The sequence below is a fragment of the Cololabis saira genome, chromosome 24, assembly GCF_033807715.1.
Source record: "Cololabis saira isolate AMF1-May2022 chromosome 24, fColSai1.1, whole genome shotgun sequence".
Taxonomy (NCBI): Eukaryota; Metazoa; Chordata; class Actinopteri; order Beloniformes; family Belonidae; genus Cololabis; species Cololabis saira.
In genome coordinates, this window is record NC_084610.1 from 8,946,172 (window position 1) to 8,967,681 (window position 21,510).

The following is a 21,510-nucleotide window of genomic DNA, read 5'->3' on the forward strand; positions in this document are numbered from 1 at the left end:
GGTGGCATTTGTCCTGTTCAAGTGATTCTAAATCAGAAAAGTGGCAACGAAGGATGAAAATGAACAGAAAAGGTCTTCTTTATAAGGGTGGATGAGACCGTACACAGATAAAGGCTGTGGAGCAGGTGGAGGAACGGGTCGGCCAGTAATAGTCAGCTCGTAATTTAGCAGGAACAGACTGTGTCCAATAATCAGGGCAGCACTCGGTTGTTGATGGTTAATGAGTCCGTGAGCGAGGCTTTCAGACGATCTCTCATACTCGGCTTGAAATGCTTTTTATTAGTGTTGCTTATTTGCAGTCGCAAAGCAAATATCCTTTGCTGCTTTTCCACAGCTGCTTTCACACGTTACCCTGAAGGTGATGCAAAAGAAGACGAGTGCCACACTTAAAAAATACAAGATTTAAGAGCCAACTTCCTGACATGAGGACAAAAAGGACATCATCTTTCACTGCATCAAGAAATTTGTAAGAATACTTTTCAGAGGGCAATATTGAAGTGCATAAAAAAACAATCCATCCCAAAACACCAGAAACGGTCAAAACTACTTCTATATCATTTGTTTGCTTCCTCCTTATTTTGAGAGCAGAGCTGCAACAGATAAAACCAAGAGCTACAGATGATCCAAGTCCCTCACCAACACCTGAGCCTTCACATTTGTGGATGAGCTTTGATTCAAAGCTGTTTTTTTTCTGAACTTGACTTCAAAAATATCCGACAGCCACCTTTGAATCATAGCGAGCTTCTGCGAACCCAGGGAGCAGATGGCATTTATTTTTAAATTGAAATCCCTGTTCTGAACATGTTGAGGGTCCTGACACCGTCAGTTCAACCGAAATAATGTGCCATTTCCAGTATTTCTGTTTGCTGTGCTGAAGTAGCATCAAATAATTTTACCTTCCAGAGACAAATGTGTTGATTTATTCCCATATATAAACACTAGGGTATGTGGAGCGTTGATGGCATCCAACATGCAGTCACAATGAAAAGGCTTACAAGAGGATAAGTTGCTGTCCTGAAAGGTGGGATTTTACGCTCTTAAAACTACCAGTGCAAATTAAACTCTGGCTTTCAATAGTGATCTCCCAGTGCAACATCTTAAAATTAAAATAAAAAAATAAATGAATAAAAAAGCTGAAATATGGGGCTTTATATCGGCTTTATGTAAATTACACTCTTGGGTTCACTTGTCCGGTTGGCCCAGGTGGGATCCAGGTGGGACGCCCATTTTGGGCCATTTCTCATCCAAACATTACAGAAATTCAGGTGCCAACTCATTTTTTTTTGTATGTAATAACCAGTCCAGGTACAGAAGTCAGTATGTTGTTACATAAGCGGTCATTACTGGAAAGTCTTTACAGAAGTCTCTCCAACATCAAGTTCAGTGTAATAGCTTTTTATCCGACTAAACAATCTTAAATCTCTCATGTACAAACTTAGGGGTGATCTGTTTGAGGAAAAACAAGACTATTATGAAAAATTACTTCATGATGAACAGATTAGAAGTCCAATGGAGAATTTAATCTTTAACTGCCTTTGTTTTTTCAGCTCGTCTCAAAAATCCATCATTTAAGTTATCTTTGTCATTCTAATAATCACAGAATCAATTGGTAACAGATATTAAAATCAGAGGTGGATAGTAACGAGTTACATTTACTTGAGTAAGTTTTGAGAAATGTTGTACTTTTAGGAGTAGTTTTGAATCCCTATACTTTTTACTTGAGTAGATTTGTGAAGAAGAAACTGTTACTCTTACTCCGCTACATTAGGCTACGTTGAGCTGTTACTTTTCTTTTATCCCTTTTATCCGCGTATGCGTCAATCTGATGACATCACTGAGTGATTCTTTGGGAAAAATGTTTGTTTTTGCATGTTTTGTCACATATACACAGACTCGAACACTGAGTTCATGGGCTTGTTCTAGTTCTGCCCGGTTAAAAAAAGAAAAGTACAAAGGGTTGAAATTGTGCTATTTGTGCTTAATTTCTTAAGTTATTATTTTATTTATTTTATTATTTATTAAAGTACTTGAATTTACTTTAAGATTATTTTAATTTAAGCTATTTTCTATGTTTTATTAATTTTAATTTATTATTTTATTGATTTAATTTGACTGAAGATGATTATTTTGTACTTTTGTCTGTTTGAATGGTTGTGTTAAAAAAAAAAATAGCCATTACAACAGTTACTCAGTACTTGAGTAGTTTTTTCACCAAGTACTTTTTTACTTTTACTCAAGTAATTATTTGGATGACTACTTTTTACTTCTACTTGAGTCATATTATTCTGAAGAAACAGTACTTTTACTTGAGTACAATTTTTGGCTCCTCTACCCACCTCTGATTAAAATATTCCTATTGATTTGATACCATGTTTTCCTTGTTCTATCTTAAGGTTCCTTAATTTAATTTTTCAATATAAAACAATCCTCCTCTGAGGCTAAACCCAGGTTTTTCAAGTTTATCCTTGCAAAAGGTTACGGATTCATTGTTGTCCATCCCTGTTAGACAGCATGAGTCACTCTGTTAATGATGTGAATGAATTTAACATTTAAGTGTTACGTAAAGGTGTATTTGTACTGCGTTGGTGTTAAAGGTCCTCAACATTAAACTGATGCTAGAATATATACAGCCTAATTGTAAAAGATAACGTATTATTTGCACTGTGCATAAATAGAATGGAGGCTGACAAACTGAAATGTTAGGGTGCAGCCCCTGTCTTCTCACACTCATCCCAAACACAAATATGCCGGCGCTGAGGTGATTGCTTTGCCCTTCCAGTGTTGTTAGCACCTCTAATGAAGCCTCCCAGTAAAGGTCACCTAACAAGCGTAGATATGGTCTGAGTGAGCTGACAAATCTTCTGGACTTTGTTCCCCACCAGGCTGGCTCCATGAACTGGCCAAGCGCTTGGGAACGCCTTACTTCTCGACCCCGCTGACCTCCCTGCTGGGAGTCCCCACGTTGCCCCGAGGCCCCGTGGCAGCAGGACTGGCCAACTACAGCCAGTCCAACGGTTCTGGGTTGGGATCTCTGACTGGAATGAGCGGAGCAGGTTTGATGGGCTCGGGGCAGTGGAACGGCAGCAGGACGAGAGCGAGGAACGGTTCGGGGATGGCGCTGAGCGGAGGCCCGTCTGTCAGGAGCTCCTACGTGACGTCGCTGTACTTCGCTCTGAGCAGCTTGACGAGCGTTGGCTTCGGGAACGTTTCGGCCAACACAGACTCCGAGAAGATCTTCTCCATTATTACCATGCTGATCGGAGGTGGGCCGAACCTCAACATCAGAGACATGCACACTTTTATGTCTTAAAGGGGACCTATTATGGCATCTAATGTCTATTTTAAACAGGCCTTGAATGTCTTAAAAACAAGCTTTTGATTGTTTTTGCTAAATAAATTAGAAATTCAGCCTCTAAACCATGTCTTTATCTTCCCATTCTCTAACCTCATTATCTATGCGGGATTCTGAGTGGGCGGGGCTATGATAATGAGGCCCTGTGCTGATTGGCTGCCTGAATGACGCGAATGACCTGATACACCGCTACGAAAAAATGGCAGAAGCTCCGGCCGGCGGAGTTACCGTGTCATTACTGCATGCGATGCAAGCGAACGTCAGCGACAAAATCAATTCCATTGCTTTATTTTCTATTGGACTGTCCTAACTGGTCACAGCGATGCGCCGTTTTGAGCTGAACATTTGTCGGACGCCCTGCCTATTTTCTTCCTGTCGCTTGCGTTGAAAGCCGGTTGAAAGCGCTGTAGGAAAAAGTCACGGATGAGGAACGGCTGATCCAGTTAGTTGAAATGAGAAGCTATCTCTATGATTCCTCCTCATTTCACTACAAAAACCTCAATAAAGTGGCAGCTGCTGGAGGGAGATGGACAGAGAGCGTCCCATGTCACGCAGTGCTACGATAGTCGGACGCTCGCATGCAGTTACACGGTTTTATAGTTGTGGCCGTGGTTTGCATTTTGGTTACGTAACGAAAATCAGCAGAATCTGAACGGCTCGTAGATCCACATCACACTGGACGGCTCATCCGGGCGGCTGTACAGACACTGCAGGATTTGGTTTCTTTCCTCCTTCTCTGAGTTGGCAGGCTGAGGGGAGACCACTTTATATATGTTAAAGCAAGAGAAAACCTGTTTTTCATAATAGGTCCCCTTAAAAATAAGATTGCTTATAAATGTTTGGGGAAAACCATTTACTGCCCATTAAAGTCATACAAGATCTCATCTCCTTTCTGTTCCAACGCAGCGTTAATGCACGCTGTGGTCTTTGGTAACGTCACTGCCATCATCCAGAGGATGTACTCCCGCCGCTCCCTCTATCACACCCGCACCAAGGACCTGAAGGACTTCATCCGAGTGCACCGGCTACCCAAGGCTATAGAGCAGCGCATGATGGAGTGTTTTCAGACCACCTGGTCTGTCAACAACGGTATCGATGTCAGCGAGGTAGGAGCATCCATCTGCATCAGGCACATTTGTAATTAACTACTTTACCCACCAGGGAACCAGAGCCCTCGAGGTTTTTATCCCCTTTATCTTCTCAGCAGTAACATGAAACATTTGCGTATGTATTGTCTACGTCCAGATACCTTTTTAACTCACTCAAAGTCTGGAACATGTGACTTTTATGGTCTGGATTGACCTCGTCTCTTACAACGGGATCAACCGGATTGAAAGTGTAAATCCAGCGACTTCCCTCCAGGGAGACTGAGCAAATGTCACTGAGAGGATTTTAGGTTTGTTCTCATCACAATGAAGCAGCTCTTTTAATTTAACAGATTAATGGCCTTATAGACTTTAAACTTTCTCTTGGTTGTGTTTCACAAAGACTTCAAATCTAGACGATCTGTTTTAAGATTCAGTACTTTGAAATAGTAACCCTTAGCCTTTCTTTGCAAAGCTACTCTTTTACTTAGGTCAGTCATTCCCAGACACACTGAGTTTGCTTTAAATGTCGAAAAATGTTATATTTTGAGAACCTGATTAACTGTTCTCTGGTTATGGATGCAGCAGTTGGTTGCTACTACTGTACATGGGAAGGTGAAAGGTCTTATTGTGTCTGTTGCCTTTATCCTCCTTCATAGCCAGACAACGAAGTGGAAAGACACTTCTAAATATTACAGCTAAGACAACAAAACAACCATTTGGCTTGGGTTAACATTCACAAAGATGCATTTGCTTTTGCAGCTCCTGAAAGACTTCCCGGACGAGCTCCGAGCCGACATCGCCATGCACCTGAACAGTGAGCTGCTGCAGCTACCGCTGTTCGAGTCGGCCAGCAGGGGGTGTCTGCGTTCCCTCTCCCTCATCATCAAGACCTCCTTTTGTGCTCCAGGAGAGTTTCTCATTCGCCAGGGGGACGCGCTCCAGGCAATCTACTTCGTGTGCTCCGGCTCTATGGAGGTGCTGAAGGACAGCACCGTGTTGGCCATTCTGGGTAAAGAAAACTGTTTTTCAGCCAACTCAGAACACAAAAGTCCTCCAAAACCCAGCATGAGCTCATCTTAATGAAATATAAGTCACTACTGAGGTTTAACACTCACATTAACATCTGTGGGAGGGTCGGCTCCTAACCAGATTGATTGAAACCTTTATTGTCCCCTCTGGGGAAAATCAGTTGTCAAACAGCTCATGACATTTAAAAAGAGGAAGAGAAACAGAAAAACAGAGTTGACAATGCAATAAGACATAAACACCCTGCTGGTCCAATAAATATGAAGTGCTGGTAGTTGTTTGTTAAAGTGCAACATGTGCAGATAAAAGTCCAACTCAGTTACCTATCAGCTCCAGCTCCAGGTCTGCAGGGCCTGGTTATAGAGTCGGAGTGCAGCTGGAATAAATGACTGTCCAAATCTCTTTGTGCTCTGACGGGGGAGGACAAATCTGTCGCTGAATTTGCTCCTCATCCAAAGACAAACGGACTGAGCACAGCTCGATGTGCAGTGGATGGGAGGGATATGCCAACATGGCCGCCAGTTTTTCCAGGACTAAAAAGTAAGCCTCCCGAAGAACCTGCAGTCGGAGCAAGTCATTTTTCTACCCAAATCTTGAAGGTCTTCTCTGTTGTAGACTCCAAACCAAAGAAGCCCTCCTCGATTCTGACAGCAAAAAGTAGATGTTTGCAAAAAGAGCATTGTTACCGTGCTGAAATATCCTTTTTGAGAGGTTATCTCTGGAGCTCAGTTACCAAACCTTCCCTCAGATGAGCCGTCATGAACATAGAAGAGCTTCCCTTTAAGTAAAGCTGCTAGTTTACAAATGGATGGACGTACCAAAGGGTTTGCTAGTTTGACTAATTCCAAGAAGTTAAGATAACTGCAGTTCATCAACTGACCACTGGGGGGCTTGCTCCACAAGTGAGCCAATCTCCACTGACTCCCATGTTAAAATATTCAACACTGCAGCAGAAATAAACATATTTACTGCCTGGTTCAAAGCATAGTTTTGGTGGAACTTTCCTTTCTAGTGTGAGATCAAATATTTACCAAAATAAAATAAAAAAAGAGAATAATCAGCAAACAAAAACTGTATTAGCCACCTTTCTGAAAAATTTGTGAAATTCTTTTTGCGAGGGAATGAGCAGCATTGAAAAGAAAGCGAGTTGTGTTCCTGAATAAAAAGTGTGTCCCAGTTTTTACAAATAGTGTACTTTGTTTTGCCGTATTTCCCTCTTGATTTGCACTATATACTATGCAGTGTAGTGAGAAGATGATTGAAACAATAAGACAATAATCATAGTCGGTGGCATCAGAGCTGAGTGCCATGACAGTCTGGAGACACAAACTGTTTCTCAGTCCGTTTGTCTTTGATTTAACAGCCGTGTATCGTCTGCCTGATGGCAGCAGAATAAACAGGCTCCTCCAGCATGAGACGGGTCCTTTAAGATGTTGTTAGCCCTCATGAGACAAGTGGAGCTGTAAATGTCTTTTAGGGAGGAAAGAGGGCATCCAACGATTTTCTGGCCAGTGGAGACGGCTAAGTGGAGCGCTTTCCGTTCTGCAGAGGTGCAGCTGGTGAACCGTGTTGAAATGCAGTAGGTCAGTGCACTCTCTCTGGTGCAGCGATAGAGGACCACCAGCAGCTTTTCCACCATGTTGTTCTTCAGGGGGATCTCAAAGTCTGATCGGTTTGCAGATGGGTTGTTCGAAACGCGAGTCCAGTTGATTTTGTACCAGTCTGCTCGGGATGAGGGTCTTGATTGCAGAACCTCAGAAAGCTGTCCTGCACAGTGACCCTGTCTGCCCTCAGCATGCTTCCCGCCCCGAGTTCCTGCAACATGAGGGTGAGGTTGCTGTGGGTCTCCGTGTTATCCACCTCACAGCGAGGAAAGAAACAATTAAGCTCCTCATCCAGCGAAGCGTCACCTTCAGCTGATGAGTGATGTTGCTGGGTTTATAATTGGTAACATATTGGTCTTCTTGCCAGCTCCACTGGGTATAATTGCTTGTGAATTGTCCTTCAATCTTTTCCTTTCATTTGTTTTGGCTTCTGGTGCCTCTTTTTAATTTGGCTCTGGCAGTGATGTTGTGTGGCTCTTCGATGGTTTCACGGTCCGTCAGCTTTTCAAAAAGCACAAATAAGGTGTCAAAAGGCTAGCTGTCACTTCAGCTACTTCCAGTGAAATTGATTTCTGTGCTGTAGATAAAGACTCAGCATAATAATTCATATTTTAGAGATAATATGACCTGCTATGCTGTTAGCTGCAGACTAGAGACCACTGTGAGCTGTTTTGTTTTGGCCTGGAAGGGTTTGTAGGCGTGTCTTAGCAAAGCTACCTAGTACTCCTGCAACAGTGGGTCCTCTGAGAGACTTTTTCCTCCGATTATTTCAGGACCTTTCCAAGTTGACCTACCAGGTCGCTACATCATTGCAGGCTGCTGAGCTTAGGAGATACACGGGCGGAGGAAAATGGCCCAGGCCCACAGGCAGTAGACTGAGTGATGGACGGTCCCAGCTACAGTTTGTTTCAGCTCTGAGAGCATTCCTTCTCTGCAGTTGTTGCTGTAGTGACATCTGGGTTTAGGAGGGCAACTGGGGCAATTATACCAACTCCAGTGTACCGAAAAACAGACAAATTACACTTAATGGGACCATTACATCATATAAGTTCACATCATCTGTCCATATGAACTTTAAGCCAAGATTATGTCAAATGTGTTGTTTTAGTTGAAAGTTAATTTTAACCTAAAACAAATTTGACAGTCCTGGTTTAAAGTTAATAGAGTATCATTAAAAAAATGAAGTCGTTTCCTTAGAGGAAAGGATGCATGTGGAGATGTTTTTAGGAGATATGAGTGTATGCTTGTTTATACACGAATCCAGCAAAAACCGGAAGTCGAGCGGCCGCCATTACTGCGGTGGCGGCTCCCTGCCAGGCTCTCTTAATGTATTTGTATTTCAGCACTTTCGAATGAAAAGGTCCCCAAAAGTGGAGTGCTTTAAGTTTAAAAATTACAAATCTGGAAAAGAACGTTATGCAAAACACACAGTCCATTACCAAACGAAGACTGTCCTTGTGCCAGACCGTACGGATTACACAGATTTCCTGGGCGTGCCGAGGACCAAGGTGTTTGCCAGAGGTGGATACAAAACCTACAAAAAGAATACAATACAGATACAAAAATGAATTTGCCCGACCCATCCGGAGCTGAGATAGTTCTGCCCTTCAATTAGAGACCTGTAATTGCAGTTTTTTTGGTCATCGGACACCAGGCGATCAATAAAATATTCTTGGATACCTAAAATAAAACAAAACATAAACAGGTGCTGTTGTTTTTTTTAAAATCACGTAGCCTTTCCATAATGATTAAATGTCGCGCTGCTAGCTTGCTAACGTCAGCACACGTAACGTATGCTATATTACAGTGTTTAATCATACACTCCCTTATCTCCCTATTCCTCTATTCTTTCCTGCTTATCGCTCAAACAAATCATTATTTATAAATTAACATCAGCATTAATTTAAGATACCTTCATTAGTTATGGGAGGCCACTGTCTAACATCATCAATCCAGCTATTTATGATGCTGTGTAGAGCGTCAGGTTACAATAACAGCTCCATTAATTGATTGACACCTGTCACCGCAGCAATGGCGCTGCCGCAAGATGGCGGCATACACAAACCGGTCGCCGGATTAGCGTATAGAGGCATGAGGTTCTGAAAATACCAGGACCAAAATGTACTCGTTATTAAAGAAAATGAATAAAAAAAGAACCCTGAAAAACAGCTGGGTAATCAACGATGAATGAAAGTAAAGGCGAGACAGCAGAGGTCACAGCACATCAGTGCTTTAGTGAATCTGGTTTGCAGGGTTATGAGTAGGAGCAGCATATCGCTAAGAAAGTTATTAGACATCCAACATTTAATAAAGGCCTGCGCTGCTGTTATGAACGAGAACATAATGAAGAAAGTCCCAGGGCAGAGAAAAGTCAAATTATGTCCATATTAAAATACCCCTGTGGACAAACAGTTCACGCCCCATCGGGTGGAAGATGGCCCAGAAGTTGATGAGACAGTTTAGGGAGCACCCAAACCTTCAAGGAAATCCACTAACAGCATAAATCCCTGAATTAATGAATGCAGTCATTAAGTTTTGTCACTGAGCAACTGCAGGGTAAGCCATAAGCACGTCTGGATGTTGTCTCTTTACTTCATGATGTTGTTAGGATTGTAAACTATTACAAACCAAAATGAAACGTATAAGATGGCAAACAAAACAACTGAAACAAGTCCCATTTCAAATCCATACGTAACAGCAGCTTCACCTTTTAACCTGCACTTTAAAACTGCATGTCCTGAACGGCAGGCTGGTGAACTGTCTAGAGCGAAACGCAAACGCTTCTCCGCGTTTCCCCAGATGTTTAATGACATCCATCGGTTCGTCCAAACACGGATGAAACAGAATCCAGAAGCACAAACAGACTTGCAAACAACTGGAATCACATCAGACAGAAATTAGCAGCTGTCTGCTGTAAATAATGAAAGGTTTGCCGCCTGCAGTTGATATTAATCGTATAACCATCGTGCTCATGCACGTGTATGTGGACAGTGCAACACGTAGAATGACATGCATACGTAACCACTGACGCATCTCTCCTACAGTATATGCAACACTCACGTGCCTGAACACACAGCAGGAACATGAAATGATCATGCGCTACTTTCCCTCTTACATGTTCCTGCCATCTCTTTCGCTCCGTCTGTCATGTACACATTAAACTGTTTTGGCATTGCCACTTCAGATTTATAGTTGTGGTGGAAGCTCTGAGACGGGAGAGAAGCAGAAATACTGTCGACCAACACATACAGGTTATACCTTTACATTTCTGATCCTTGATGAATCCTATAAGATATTAATCTCATTGTCTGACCACTAATTCTGTCCTTTTTACTCAAAAGTGTATAATAAGTGTATGTGCATTAAGAGAGTTATCCTATAAGTAAACTACCCATTTACTTCTGCTCTAAGCTCAGCAGCACATGTATTATTGTGTAAGGTTAAGAAGTGAAGTTAATTTATATTTGACAGCTGTAAGGCGCAGATGGTGATATAATTTATATTCGAGTTAAAAATGCATTTACAATATTATGTTATAATATACATCAGTTAAATATTAACATGTTACACATTTATTGACATATTTATATGTTTAAATATTTGCAAGTGCATCTTTAAGACCATTAAGATAGTCTGTTGAATCTGCCTGCTTGATTCTTTCAAGTTTAACTTAAAGGGGACCTATTATGGCATCTAATACCTATTTTAAAACAGGCCTTGAATGTCTTAAAAACAAGCTTTTGATTTTTTTTTGCTAAATAAATGAGAAATTCAGCCTCTGAGCCATGTCTTTATCTTCCCATTCTCTAACCTCATTATCTATGCAGGATTCTGAGTGGGCGGGGCTATGATAATGAGGCTCTGTGCTGATTGGCTGCCTGAATGACGCGATACACCGCTACGAAAAAATGGCGGAAGCTCCGGCCGTTAGTTGTGGGCGTGGTTTCAGGCATCGAAGGCCAACCTATGTAAATCGCGCCCGTCGTTACGTAACGACATGAGCAGAATCTGAACGGCTCGTAGATCCACATCACACTGGACGGCTCATCCGGGCGGCTGTACAGACACTGCAGAATTTGGTTGCTTTCCTCCTTCTCTGAGTTGTCAGGCTGAGGGGAGACCACTTTATATATGTTAAAGCAAGAAAAAACCTGCTTTTCATAATAGGTCCCCTTTAACTGAAGTGCTCGCTTCTGATTGGTTAGTTCAGTCACGTGAGAAGTGCGAACCAGGAAGTAAAGAATGTCATGAAGTGTGGAATCGAGTCAAGTACTGCTTGAGAAAGTTGTCTGTCTCCATTCTGCTGTTTATTCTGTTAAAGAGTGATCCAACCACAACTGATCGAATCCTCACGTTACAATTGCATTAATGTTTTTTGGGCTGTGGTCTTTAAATCAGCTAAACGTACCTGAAAGTATCAAATTTAAAGTCTTACGGAGCCATGTACTGTATATAAGCCATTATTAAACTGTTGATACTCCTGTGGTCACTGAACTTAACCTCCCCAGCCGTCCTAATCCTTTCCTCGTCAATACAGAGAATTACTTTGGTTGCTCTGGATTCGACTCTGATTTTCCAGGGTATCATAATCAGACGTGAGGACGTGATGCTGATCAGCTTCCTGTGTCTCTGCTCTCCAGGAAGGGGGGACCTGATTGGCTCTGACTGCCTGACGCAGGAGGAAGTGATTAAGACCAATGCCTGCGTGAAGGCCCTCACCTACTGTGACCTGCAGTACATCAGCCTCAAAGGGCTGCGCGAGGTGCTCTGCCTCTATCCAGACTACGCCCACAAGTTCGTCACCGAGATCCAGCACGACCTGACGTACAACCTGCGAGAAGGACACAACGCCGAGGTACAGCTGCTTTCTGCTCAGTTCACCGGCAGCTCAAGGCCGACATCAAGCAGAAGCCAATTTATGTGTTTTTAAGTGTTAACAACAAAGTAACTGCTTAATAACAGTTTATTTATACCCAACAGACAAGTTGAAGTAGGACAAGGCTGCCTTGGATGCTTACAGCTTCCTCCTCCACTTGTGTGTGGCTCGATAACAGATTAAAGTGACTGACTGACTTCTCCCATACTTAGTAGAGCAAAACTAACCCACAACTCAACCCTGTGCGGTAGTTTTAATTATATTTCACACATCCTTGCTGTGTATTGGCTTTAATGCAATTTATAAAGTTTCTTATGAAAGTTGTGACCGTTGAAGTATTCAAACCTTTTACCTGAAGTCACCAGAAGTATCAGGAGATGCTGCCAAATACTTACGTTTGTGGTTGTACATGGCGTTTCTCTTTTCATATTTACAGTCATATTGACCCCTAATCTTTTGATCCGATGTTATTTTGTGTTAAAAACAGGATGAAAAGAATATTTTAATTGGTCTTAGTATTAGGCAAATACAAGCTCACACAATGAGGCTAAAAAGATAAAGTGATGTGGACGATACCAAGTACCTTCATGAGTCATTAGATTTGAGTTCCATCTTCTAAAGCAATAACCTGAAGTAGTAATTTCCTGTTATTTAACTTTCTCACATTTTTGCTCACTTCTTTGTGACATTGCTTCAGTTCGCTTTGACTGGATAATTTCAAAACAGTGATTCTGTCCTTGGCTGAATTCTATATCGTTCAGCTTCTTCATTCAAAGTTTAGCTGTCGGACAGAAGTTTCAGCATTCGGCTGCAGAACAATCCCAAATCATCATCACCTCCACCACTTTGCTTGGCAGCGTGTAAGGGATGTTTCTGCTGAAAGGCTGTGTTTGTTAAACATGACTCCCGGCATTAAGGCTGAATAACTGTTGTGTTTTTTAAAGATGCATTCTTTACAAGCAGAAGAGGTTTTTTCCCGATAAGACTTTCATACAAACCACAGTTCCTCAGTCTTGTTGTAACGGTACTGTCATGGATCATGCTCAGTGAGGCTTGAAGGTTCTAGGTGTAGTTGGTTTGTTTGTTTTCCTGTGAGCATTGCACAGTAGATTTGCTGACTTGTCCAATCAGGGGAAGATTTTAATTGTTTGGCAATGGTTTTACAATCCTTTCCAAATTGTTATTTGTCTGTTACTAAAAGCTTCCATGTTTAGATCCTTTTCACTTCGATTTTACACACATAAAGTTAAATTAAAAGAATGGGTGCTAAATTTAGCAAATTATATACATTATTCAATTGAAATGTCAATCTTTTTGCTGAGTGGTGGAGCTGCAGATGACTGAGCCACATCAGGGTAGCACAAACTGGCATGTCCCTCCCAGCTGCATCTCCAGCTGCTCCAGGGGGAATACCAGCCTGTTCCCAGCCAGATGGGATATGCCGTCTCTGGGTCTGCTCGGGGCTCACTCCCAGCCCAACATCCTCGTCAGATGTCAAACAACCTCAGCTGGCTCCAAGAGCTTGACTGGACGTCAAAGGGAAAGTGATTTTGCACTCAGTAAAACTAATGAGCATCAGCAAAGGTTGTTATGCAGATCAAGAACTTCATCTTCAGGCTGAACTTTGTTTACGACAATTAACACTTCTATTCTGCTGATCGTGTGCTTCCAATCCACCTGTTTCATATTGAGGGCTAAAACAACTCAGTATTACTACAGATACCTGCCCCTCCCACGTCCTCTGGGGTTTAGACTCGTCTCAGCTGTGACTTCCTCGTCCCAAATTTTATTACGCAATAATGGCTTTGCACTTGAGAAGGATTAACCATCTGGACCGGGAGCCGGGAGGAGTCCATGGCTTCTGTTTGAGATGGAGCCAACAGATAAAGACATGAGCTGAATGCGCCTGATTCACACACTCAGGTTTACGGAGGGATCTCAGCTGCAGTGTACACATGAATAACCAGCTTATGTGAAAAATTGTTAAGTCACATTTTCTCTGTGAGTAAGTTTGTAAATTAGAGCAGCGATCCAGGAGAAAAACCCATGGAGGTGAAACCCTTGTTGATAAAAATTGGCTTGGATGCATTAATGTCACCCTCTCTCTCTCGATGACAAAAATAGCTTCTCATTCATAAACACAGGATATTAAATTTTAAAGTTAAAAAAACATGTTATCAAACGATGTACAGTACATGCTAGTATTATTTACTAAGAACTTCATTTTCAAAATATAAATCTTTTTTTGTCTGGAAAATAAGCCGATTTATTGCTTTAATCCTGCAGGTTGGTCCAATTACTTTAATAACACTCATAACTATAAAATGTGTAACATAAAAATAAACTTACAGCTGTCAAACCTCATTTTAAGCTTTACAATAGCATACTTTTAAAGCAATTTTAAAAACAAACCAACTCTAGAAGGTTATTGCACGTAATTAAAGAACTTTGTTTACTTTACATAAAAACAAAAAAGTTTCTATGAATGAATGTCCAATTAAGGAGCTGCAGAGCTGCTGGCGGATGTTTACAGCAGAATATCCAGCGTCACGTGTGTCGTGGCCTAATCAGAAATTCCGGCTACGTTAAACCGATGCTGGGTCAGTAAAAACTGCAGCTTGTGAAGGGAGGATGGCCACTGGCTGAGCCAACTGTCAATCAAAAGGCTACGCAAAAGGCCCCATACTATAAATAAATGCATATCTTGATATAAATTCACCCGATGGGACTCAGAGTTGTCATGGATTTGAAATGTAACAATACAGACCAAAGCAGTTTTTTTAACCAGGCTGTAAATGATTAATTAGTATTATTAACGCGGATGTTTAAGTGGGCATCATTCTGATTTACTCACATCAGCATCAGTTGTTGGACCGATATTTGCATCCTCTTGACTTTCAGGACATGTTTCTGATCTAATAATGCAGCAACAACCATTTGTTTAATGCAAGGATAATTGTCTGCTCATGTCTCATTGCAATTTGAAACATACCTTTTTATGGTACATTAAAAAAAAAAAAATGTGTGTGTGCAATTAGTCACAAGCTAACTATGAAAATATTTCAATTTTCAAAAAAAATGTAAATCAATTGACAGCTGTAGTTTATGTCCCTGCTAAAACGGGATAAAAATCACACACACACCCCATCTGTTCCAAGCAGAGATCACAAAATTAGATCAAAGTTGCATCACTGCAGACTTGTTAACTCATTAAATTTAATAAATCATTCTTCTGGAGTTTGAGTTAAATAGCCGTTAAATATGAAAATCGTGAGGATGACAAGGACAAACAAAAGTAAATAGCACTGTCTCATTTGTATTAAAGTCAAAAACTAGATCATTGTCGTGCACATAAACATGGTCTGTTACATTTTAATTGCAGTTCTGAGACATAATTGATATTGCGTTTGTTAAAATTAAAATGAAATCGGGGCTTTTTATGTCAGGTATAAATGATTATTTCGGCTGTGATTTATTGAGCACTGCGTGGGTAGCACCCTTTTGGTGAATCCCAGGCTTTTTTTAAGCGAAACAGCCCTAAAAAGGCTCCAGTGCTGTTTTTTATATAAAAAAAGAGCAAAAACAAAGACGCAATGGTCAAGAATCCATCATGGGGATAACGAAAAACTCAAGAAATTTCAGATACTAGTACTTCTAATGACATTTAGTCTTAAATGTCAGAAGTGTGTATGAGGAGCCAGGTGGAGGTTTTAAACTGATGCTCTTTCTGCTCTTTCCTCGTGTTGACGCAGCTGAGCCGGTTTCACCTTTACATCCACCAGTGAGCGGTATCCTCATCTGGCTCCCTCTGTGTGCAGCATCATCGCCAAACGAGGCTTCATGCATTTGCTGTTGACTCCCGAGTCAGAAATGCTGGTTTAGATTTAGACTCATGAATTATGTCAGAACAATAACCTTCAAAGTAAAACCTTGAGATTGTTTCAGAAATCCCAGGAGAAGCCATGAGTGCACATCACCCTCACTCCAGCCTACTTCACCACTGTTTCATGAACCCGATAACGACCTTATGAAACAGTTTTACGGCCATTATTTTAACATCATAAAGAAATACTCTAATAGTAGTATTGAAGGACAAGAACTGAAGCTTATTCCCTGTTGTCTAAACTGCAACAATGCCGCAGGCAAACAAGCCAAAACTGAAATGTGGATCCTGATGTCATCGTCTTTGACAGCTGCTGCGTGTCTTAAAAGAAACAATCCAGAGTTAAAACAACCCCAGGTCTACTACTCCATGGTAAGAAAATGGAAACTTTCATTTGGGACCAAAACAATGTGAATCAAAGTAGTTTGCAATGTGTGTTAACAGCTTAATGGCAATTAAAGTTAACACTTGGGTCACAACCACCCATCTAAAAATAAATAGCCGTTTTAAGCCTCTGACAATGAGAATGCATGACTTCTGCTTCAGTACGATTGGATCACTAGATATTTATGGCAAAAAATGGCAACTGTTTTTATCCCTTTTGTCTTGACTCTAAAGCTTTCTTTTAAAAAAGGTACATTTTATTACTTCATGATGAGTTTATGAATCATTTTAGTTGCTAGATGCCAAGTGCTTGAAGTTGTTTCACAGGCGCTTTTACTCTTGTGAAAGGATTTTAAATCTAGATTTTCTGATCCATCACTTTAACAGGTCAACTTCTGTGCTACATTGTGCAGAACGTTGTGTAAAGACACTGCAACTCTTGGAAAACCTTGAACTTTTTAGTTCCCCTAAAGTTTAGGGAACATTAGGCTGCTGCATAATCTTGTGGGAACGTTCTCTAAATCTTGAAAAGCACAGGCTAACATTTCTTTTGTGGTATCTAGGAAGCAAATATAAATATATAGGAAAATTAGAGTTAAGTTTAATTCTCATCTGGAATATTTGTGAGAAACTTTTATAGGTCTCAGGGAAAAAGAAATTGAAAATAAGACCCAGATGCATGTTACACACAAAATACATGCACATGCATCAAAAGCTGTTGTACAACCTCAGGCGACCGTTGTGGGAGACTAAAAATAGCCCTGTGAGATGGAGGAGGGAGGGGCAGGGTCATCCCTGCCTGGATAAATATAGAGCAATAACCAGATGGAGACGAGCCGAGGAAACATCAGGATGAAGGGAATCAGCAGGGGAGTGAATAACTGATATTAGCATTCACGTGCCACTACACACATTTACATTCTTCCATAAAGTGTGAAGACATTCTTTTCCTCTAGATTTAACCCAACCCCAACCTTAAACCAAGTCTCCCTCAGTGTATTTGTCCTTGCTGTAAGAGTTAACACAAATAAGTGACAGAACTGCTGCTGGCCATGCTGCATCCACGTGCATTACACACAGATAGTGTCGACATGCATTTACACCTGCAAACACAACACACCTTATTTGATCATGATCTTTTGGTGGTATGTTGCACGCAGACATGGCATGTGCTGCTTTTAGACACAAATCAAAACAGCCCCTTCTCTGCTCAGTTCCCTCTGGGAAAACCTCTGCCAAATTTAAACCTCTGTGATCTAAAAATACCATCCAGGCACGTGAGCTAAAGACTGGATGGAGAAGACAACATACACACGGAAAAGAGGGAAGGGTGGTGGAGGTGGGGTGGGGAGAAGATGAGGAAGAGGGAAGAATGGAGCCGTTTGCCAGTATTTTAATCAGCTTTGAGCTGCAGCCAAAAGAGATAAGGAAAGGCCCACGTGTCATCGCTGCTGACTGCAGGAATTTTACTTGGAAATGTTTGTTTTCATGCATAAATAATCAACAGAGGCCATTCACACTTTTCCACATTCGCTCGCACTTAATTCAGTCTTTCCTTTGAACGAGAACAGGCTTTTGGAGAGCTGTTGATGAACTGAATGGGCATGAGCGCGAAGGCAGCTCTTGTGAATGGTAACTTTTACCTCTGTGTTGCATTTGATGAATCAGCAGCTCCCCCATGTGATCAGAGAGTGAAGTGAGAGGATCTCAGAGCCAGCGCTCAAGCTGCACAACATACCTGTCCAGCAAACTCATTAACAGTTACTCTGGTGATCCTAGTTTATATATACACACACACTAATATATATATATATATATATATATATATATATATATATATATATATATATATATATATATATATATATATATATATATGCGCTAAATTAAGGTGCCAAAATGTGAAGTTCCTCAAATGACCACTAGGAGCCGGCTCTGCAAGTAAATCAATCTACATTGGCTTCCACGTTAAAATGTCCAATATTATGTAAAGCCACAAATTTGTCATCACATGTGCTTTGTAATACGATGCTTCTTCATGCTGTACTTTTCATCCCCAAATACCTGCTGGATTTTTGGGAGACGTTTCTCATTAGGACATTTTGATACCATTTCCTTCCCCCGTCATAATGCAGTGGGATGCCAACAAAAGTCAGTTTTACCTCTAAAAATGTATTCTTACAATCAGATCATTAGCTTATTTAGAACTGAACTGGTTAATGATGCCAGCCATTGTGAATCTGACAGCCAACTTGTTTACTTGGAAGTACAGCTTGCACCGCTGAAGAACTGAAAATGGTTGGAGAGCCTGATGGAGCTGGCGCGTTTGCAGATGGAAATGGGGAAAAGTCTGAGAGAGCAGCAGCAATGGACTGACTACCGAGTAGCAAATATCTGCTGGTCTGTTCGGCTGTGAAGTGGGAGAAGTCTCCATTTAAAAAAGGGTCTTGACATTGCAGTATGCAAATGACATGCTGAGCTTTGAAAAGGTTGCAGCTGTTGGGATTTTGCTCCTGTGGTCTCACAGGGACGGAGGGACTGAGTGGGCAGTCAAGACAAAAATGTTATGTACTATAGTTTATTTTTATAATAATAATGATAAGAAGCCACATTTTGTAATGATTTCTACCCCTCAGGCAGACTGTGAGAGTAATGGAGGAATCAAGACGCTACCTTCAATAAAGGAAGACGAGGAGGGTTCCGGCTCTGAGGGGGAGCACTCTCCTCTCCCCAAAGTGTCTTCCTTCAGCAGGCTGAGTCGAGGCCTGCGATCCCCTCTGCGTTCCCCCCTGCGTTCCCCCCTGCGTTCCCCGCTGCTGCCCCCGAGACCGTTCAGACCGGCCAGCGATCATTCCCGGCCCTCCAGCCTGCAGATCCCTGTGGTGAGCTTCAGCTGCCTGCAGCCGGACCTCAGCCCTCGGTATGGAGACACTGAATTATTCACTGGGTACTTAGAGATAGTCACACCTGGAGGAGTTGATTAGGATACAAGTGGGCTTGAGTGGGAATTTGACATTAATTCCTTTTGACTTGTGACACTATTCATAAACATGAGAGGACGAAGCAGATGCTGCTTCAGAGAATCGTTTTATTTTCGCACAGAATGTGGTTTTGAAGTACACATTTGCAAAGGCTAATTTTTGTGTCTAACAACTTCCTCCTTGCTTATACACATTAACATAATAAAAAGGTGCTTCATATTATTGTTTACAGCAGAAATGTTCTTTGAATTCAGCTGTTTCGCAGGTGATTTCTTATTGTGGGTGAGTGGATATAAGCGCGATCACAGCCAGAAACACTGGATGTGAGTCTGGCTGGTGATTGTTATGCAGGTGTGTGCAGCTCCTCTCCAATAGTGCATCATTTTCTGTCAGCCAGTGCGACCCTGGACATGCCGTCTGTTCACAGCTGAGTAAAAAGCCTTTTCTGTAATCATGCATTCACAGCCGGGAGCGGGGAGCATTGGATATGTTTGTAGGGTTTATGAAACAGAGGGAGGTCGAAGAGCAGCGGTAGTTTGAGAAAACAAACAATACATTTATGTTTTCGTGTTGGGGCTGTGGGTTTCTTTGAGTCATCTGATGAATTGCAAATCACATGCGTCCAGTTTAGGCTTGCTGGGTTCACTCTTGCCTTTATGCATTAAAATTACTTAACATTCTTTGAATTTCTCCCTAGTTTTCCTTTGAAAACCTTTTTTTATAATTATTTCTAATACTATCTACCCCATCCCAACTTTTTGTGCTCTCCTGAATATAGAGATATACTGTACTAATAAATGGAATTAAGTTGTAAAAAAGGCAGGAAAAGAAATGTATATAAATTACCCTTTTCTTTGGGGGTTTTGTCTTTTACATTTCCCATACTGTTCCAGCTGTGCCAGTAGATATGTGAATTATTAGATTTGTACATTTTTGCTTGGACTAGTCGTGTTTGACCATATAAACAGCTGTTCTTTAAAAAGTGACCTATTGTGGGGACAATTATCTGGCCCTCTGGCATAAGTCAGTTGCAGGCACCATAAAATCAGCTAATAAAGAGTAATAAGATCTAACACACTCAAACTGCCAGGATGAAGTATCCTATATTTGTTGTGTGCTGTGTGACCACAGTAATCTAATTGACAATTAAAATTTCCAGATATGCATCGGGTCACTTTAACCTAATAGTGTAAACGTGGCTTGTGTACTACGAGAGGAAATATATATTCAACACGCTTTCTTATTGAGAACTGACTTGACCAAATGTAAAGTCTTTTTAATCAATGTAACTGCAACTAATTACAGTTTTGCTACGTAGTCACACGGCACTTGTTCTATGTAACTAGTTATCTCTGCAGCTTTTTCCTTTTTATGATACGGTTTTTGAGTTTTTGTTTGTTCTGCTTTGGTGGCTAAACCATGTTAGATTGTCTGATTAAATAATGCAAAGTCACATGGGGTGTGTTCATCTTGTATGTTGTCTTAAACAAGAAAATACCATTTGTACCTGCCAGGATGTGGAGCTGTCGGGGCTCTGAAACATTCAGCTCAGTTTCCGTTGGTTCAGCAGCCCGGCTAATCTCTATAGTGTCTAAGGCCCCGTTTACACGGGGCAAAAACGGAGGCGTTTTCATGCGTTTTGGCCGTTCGTTTACACGAAAACGGAGGTCAAAGCCCCCAAAAACGATCATTTCTGAAAACTCCGGCCAAAGTGGAGATTTTCAAAAACTCTGTTTTCACGTTTGCGTTTAAACAGAGAAAACGGAGGAAAACAGAGATTTACGTCACATTATCCGACAGAAACGTCACCAGCAGCGTCATGAGTGCGACCTGTGTTTACAATTTGTTTGGCCACCGTCAATATTTTCTTTTATTTTACCTGTTTTAAATTATCTCAGACTCTCGTTCCGTCTTGGAAGTAAATGAATTATGGTCCCGCGTTAAATCGACGCAGAGCCTACGGCGTAAGGTACGCGGCGATGCGCGCAGTACGGGGTGCGTCGCCGCGTACCTTACGCCGTAGGCTCTGCGTTGGTGTAACGCGGAACCATAAATCAGCCTTAACTGGAAGTTACACGTGTCATTTGTTGATGTTTTTTCCAGGATTCTGATTGGCTGGCATGACGTTAACAGCGTTTTCATGCGGGTCCGTGTAAACGAGGATATTTTTGAAAACGGAGAGGGAAAATATCAGTTTTTGTAAATACCCGGCTATGTGTAAACAGGGCCTAAGGACTAACGTCCTCATGGCCTCCCCACAGAGGTGCCCCCAGGCTCAGTGCTTGGGCCCTTTTTCTTTACATATGCACCACCTCC

At 41.5% G+C, this 21,510-nt stretch overlaps 1 protein-coding gene across 2 annotated transcripts in view; it reads left to right on the top strand.

Moving 5' to 3' along the window:
* The window catches only part of LOC133425423 (potassium voltage-gated channel subfamily H member 3-like), a 49,036-nt gene that overhangs the window by 22,204 nt on the left and 5,322 nt on the right, over nt 1-21,510 (top strand). For both annotated transcript variants that reach the window (XM_061716274.1, XM_061716275.1), the window contains exons 8-12: nt 2,883-3,263; nt 4,259-4,458; nt 5,200-5,449; nt 11,711-11,925; nt 18,850-19,133. In XM_061716274.1, coding sequence (XP_061572258.1) covers nt 2,883-3,263; nt 4,259-4,458; nt 5,200-5,449; nt 11,711-11,925; nt 18,850-19,133 — 1,330 coding nt within the window. The remainder of the gene's footprint in view (nt 1-2,882; nt 3,264-4,258; nt 4,459-5,199; nt 5,450-11,710; nt 11,926-18,849; nt 19,134-21,510) is intronic.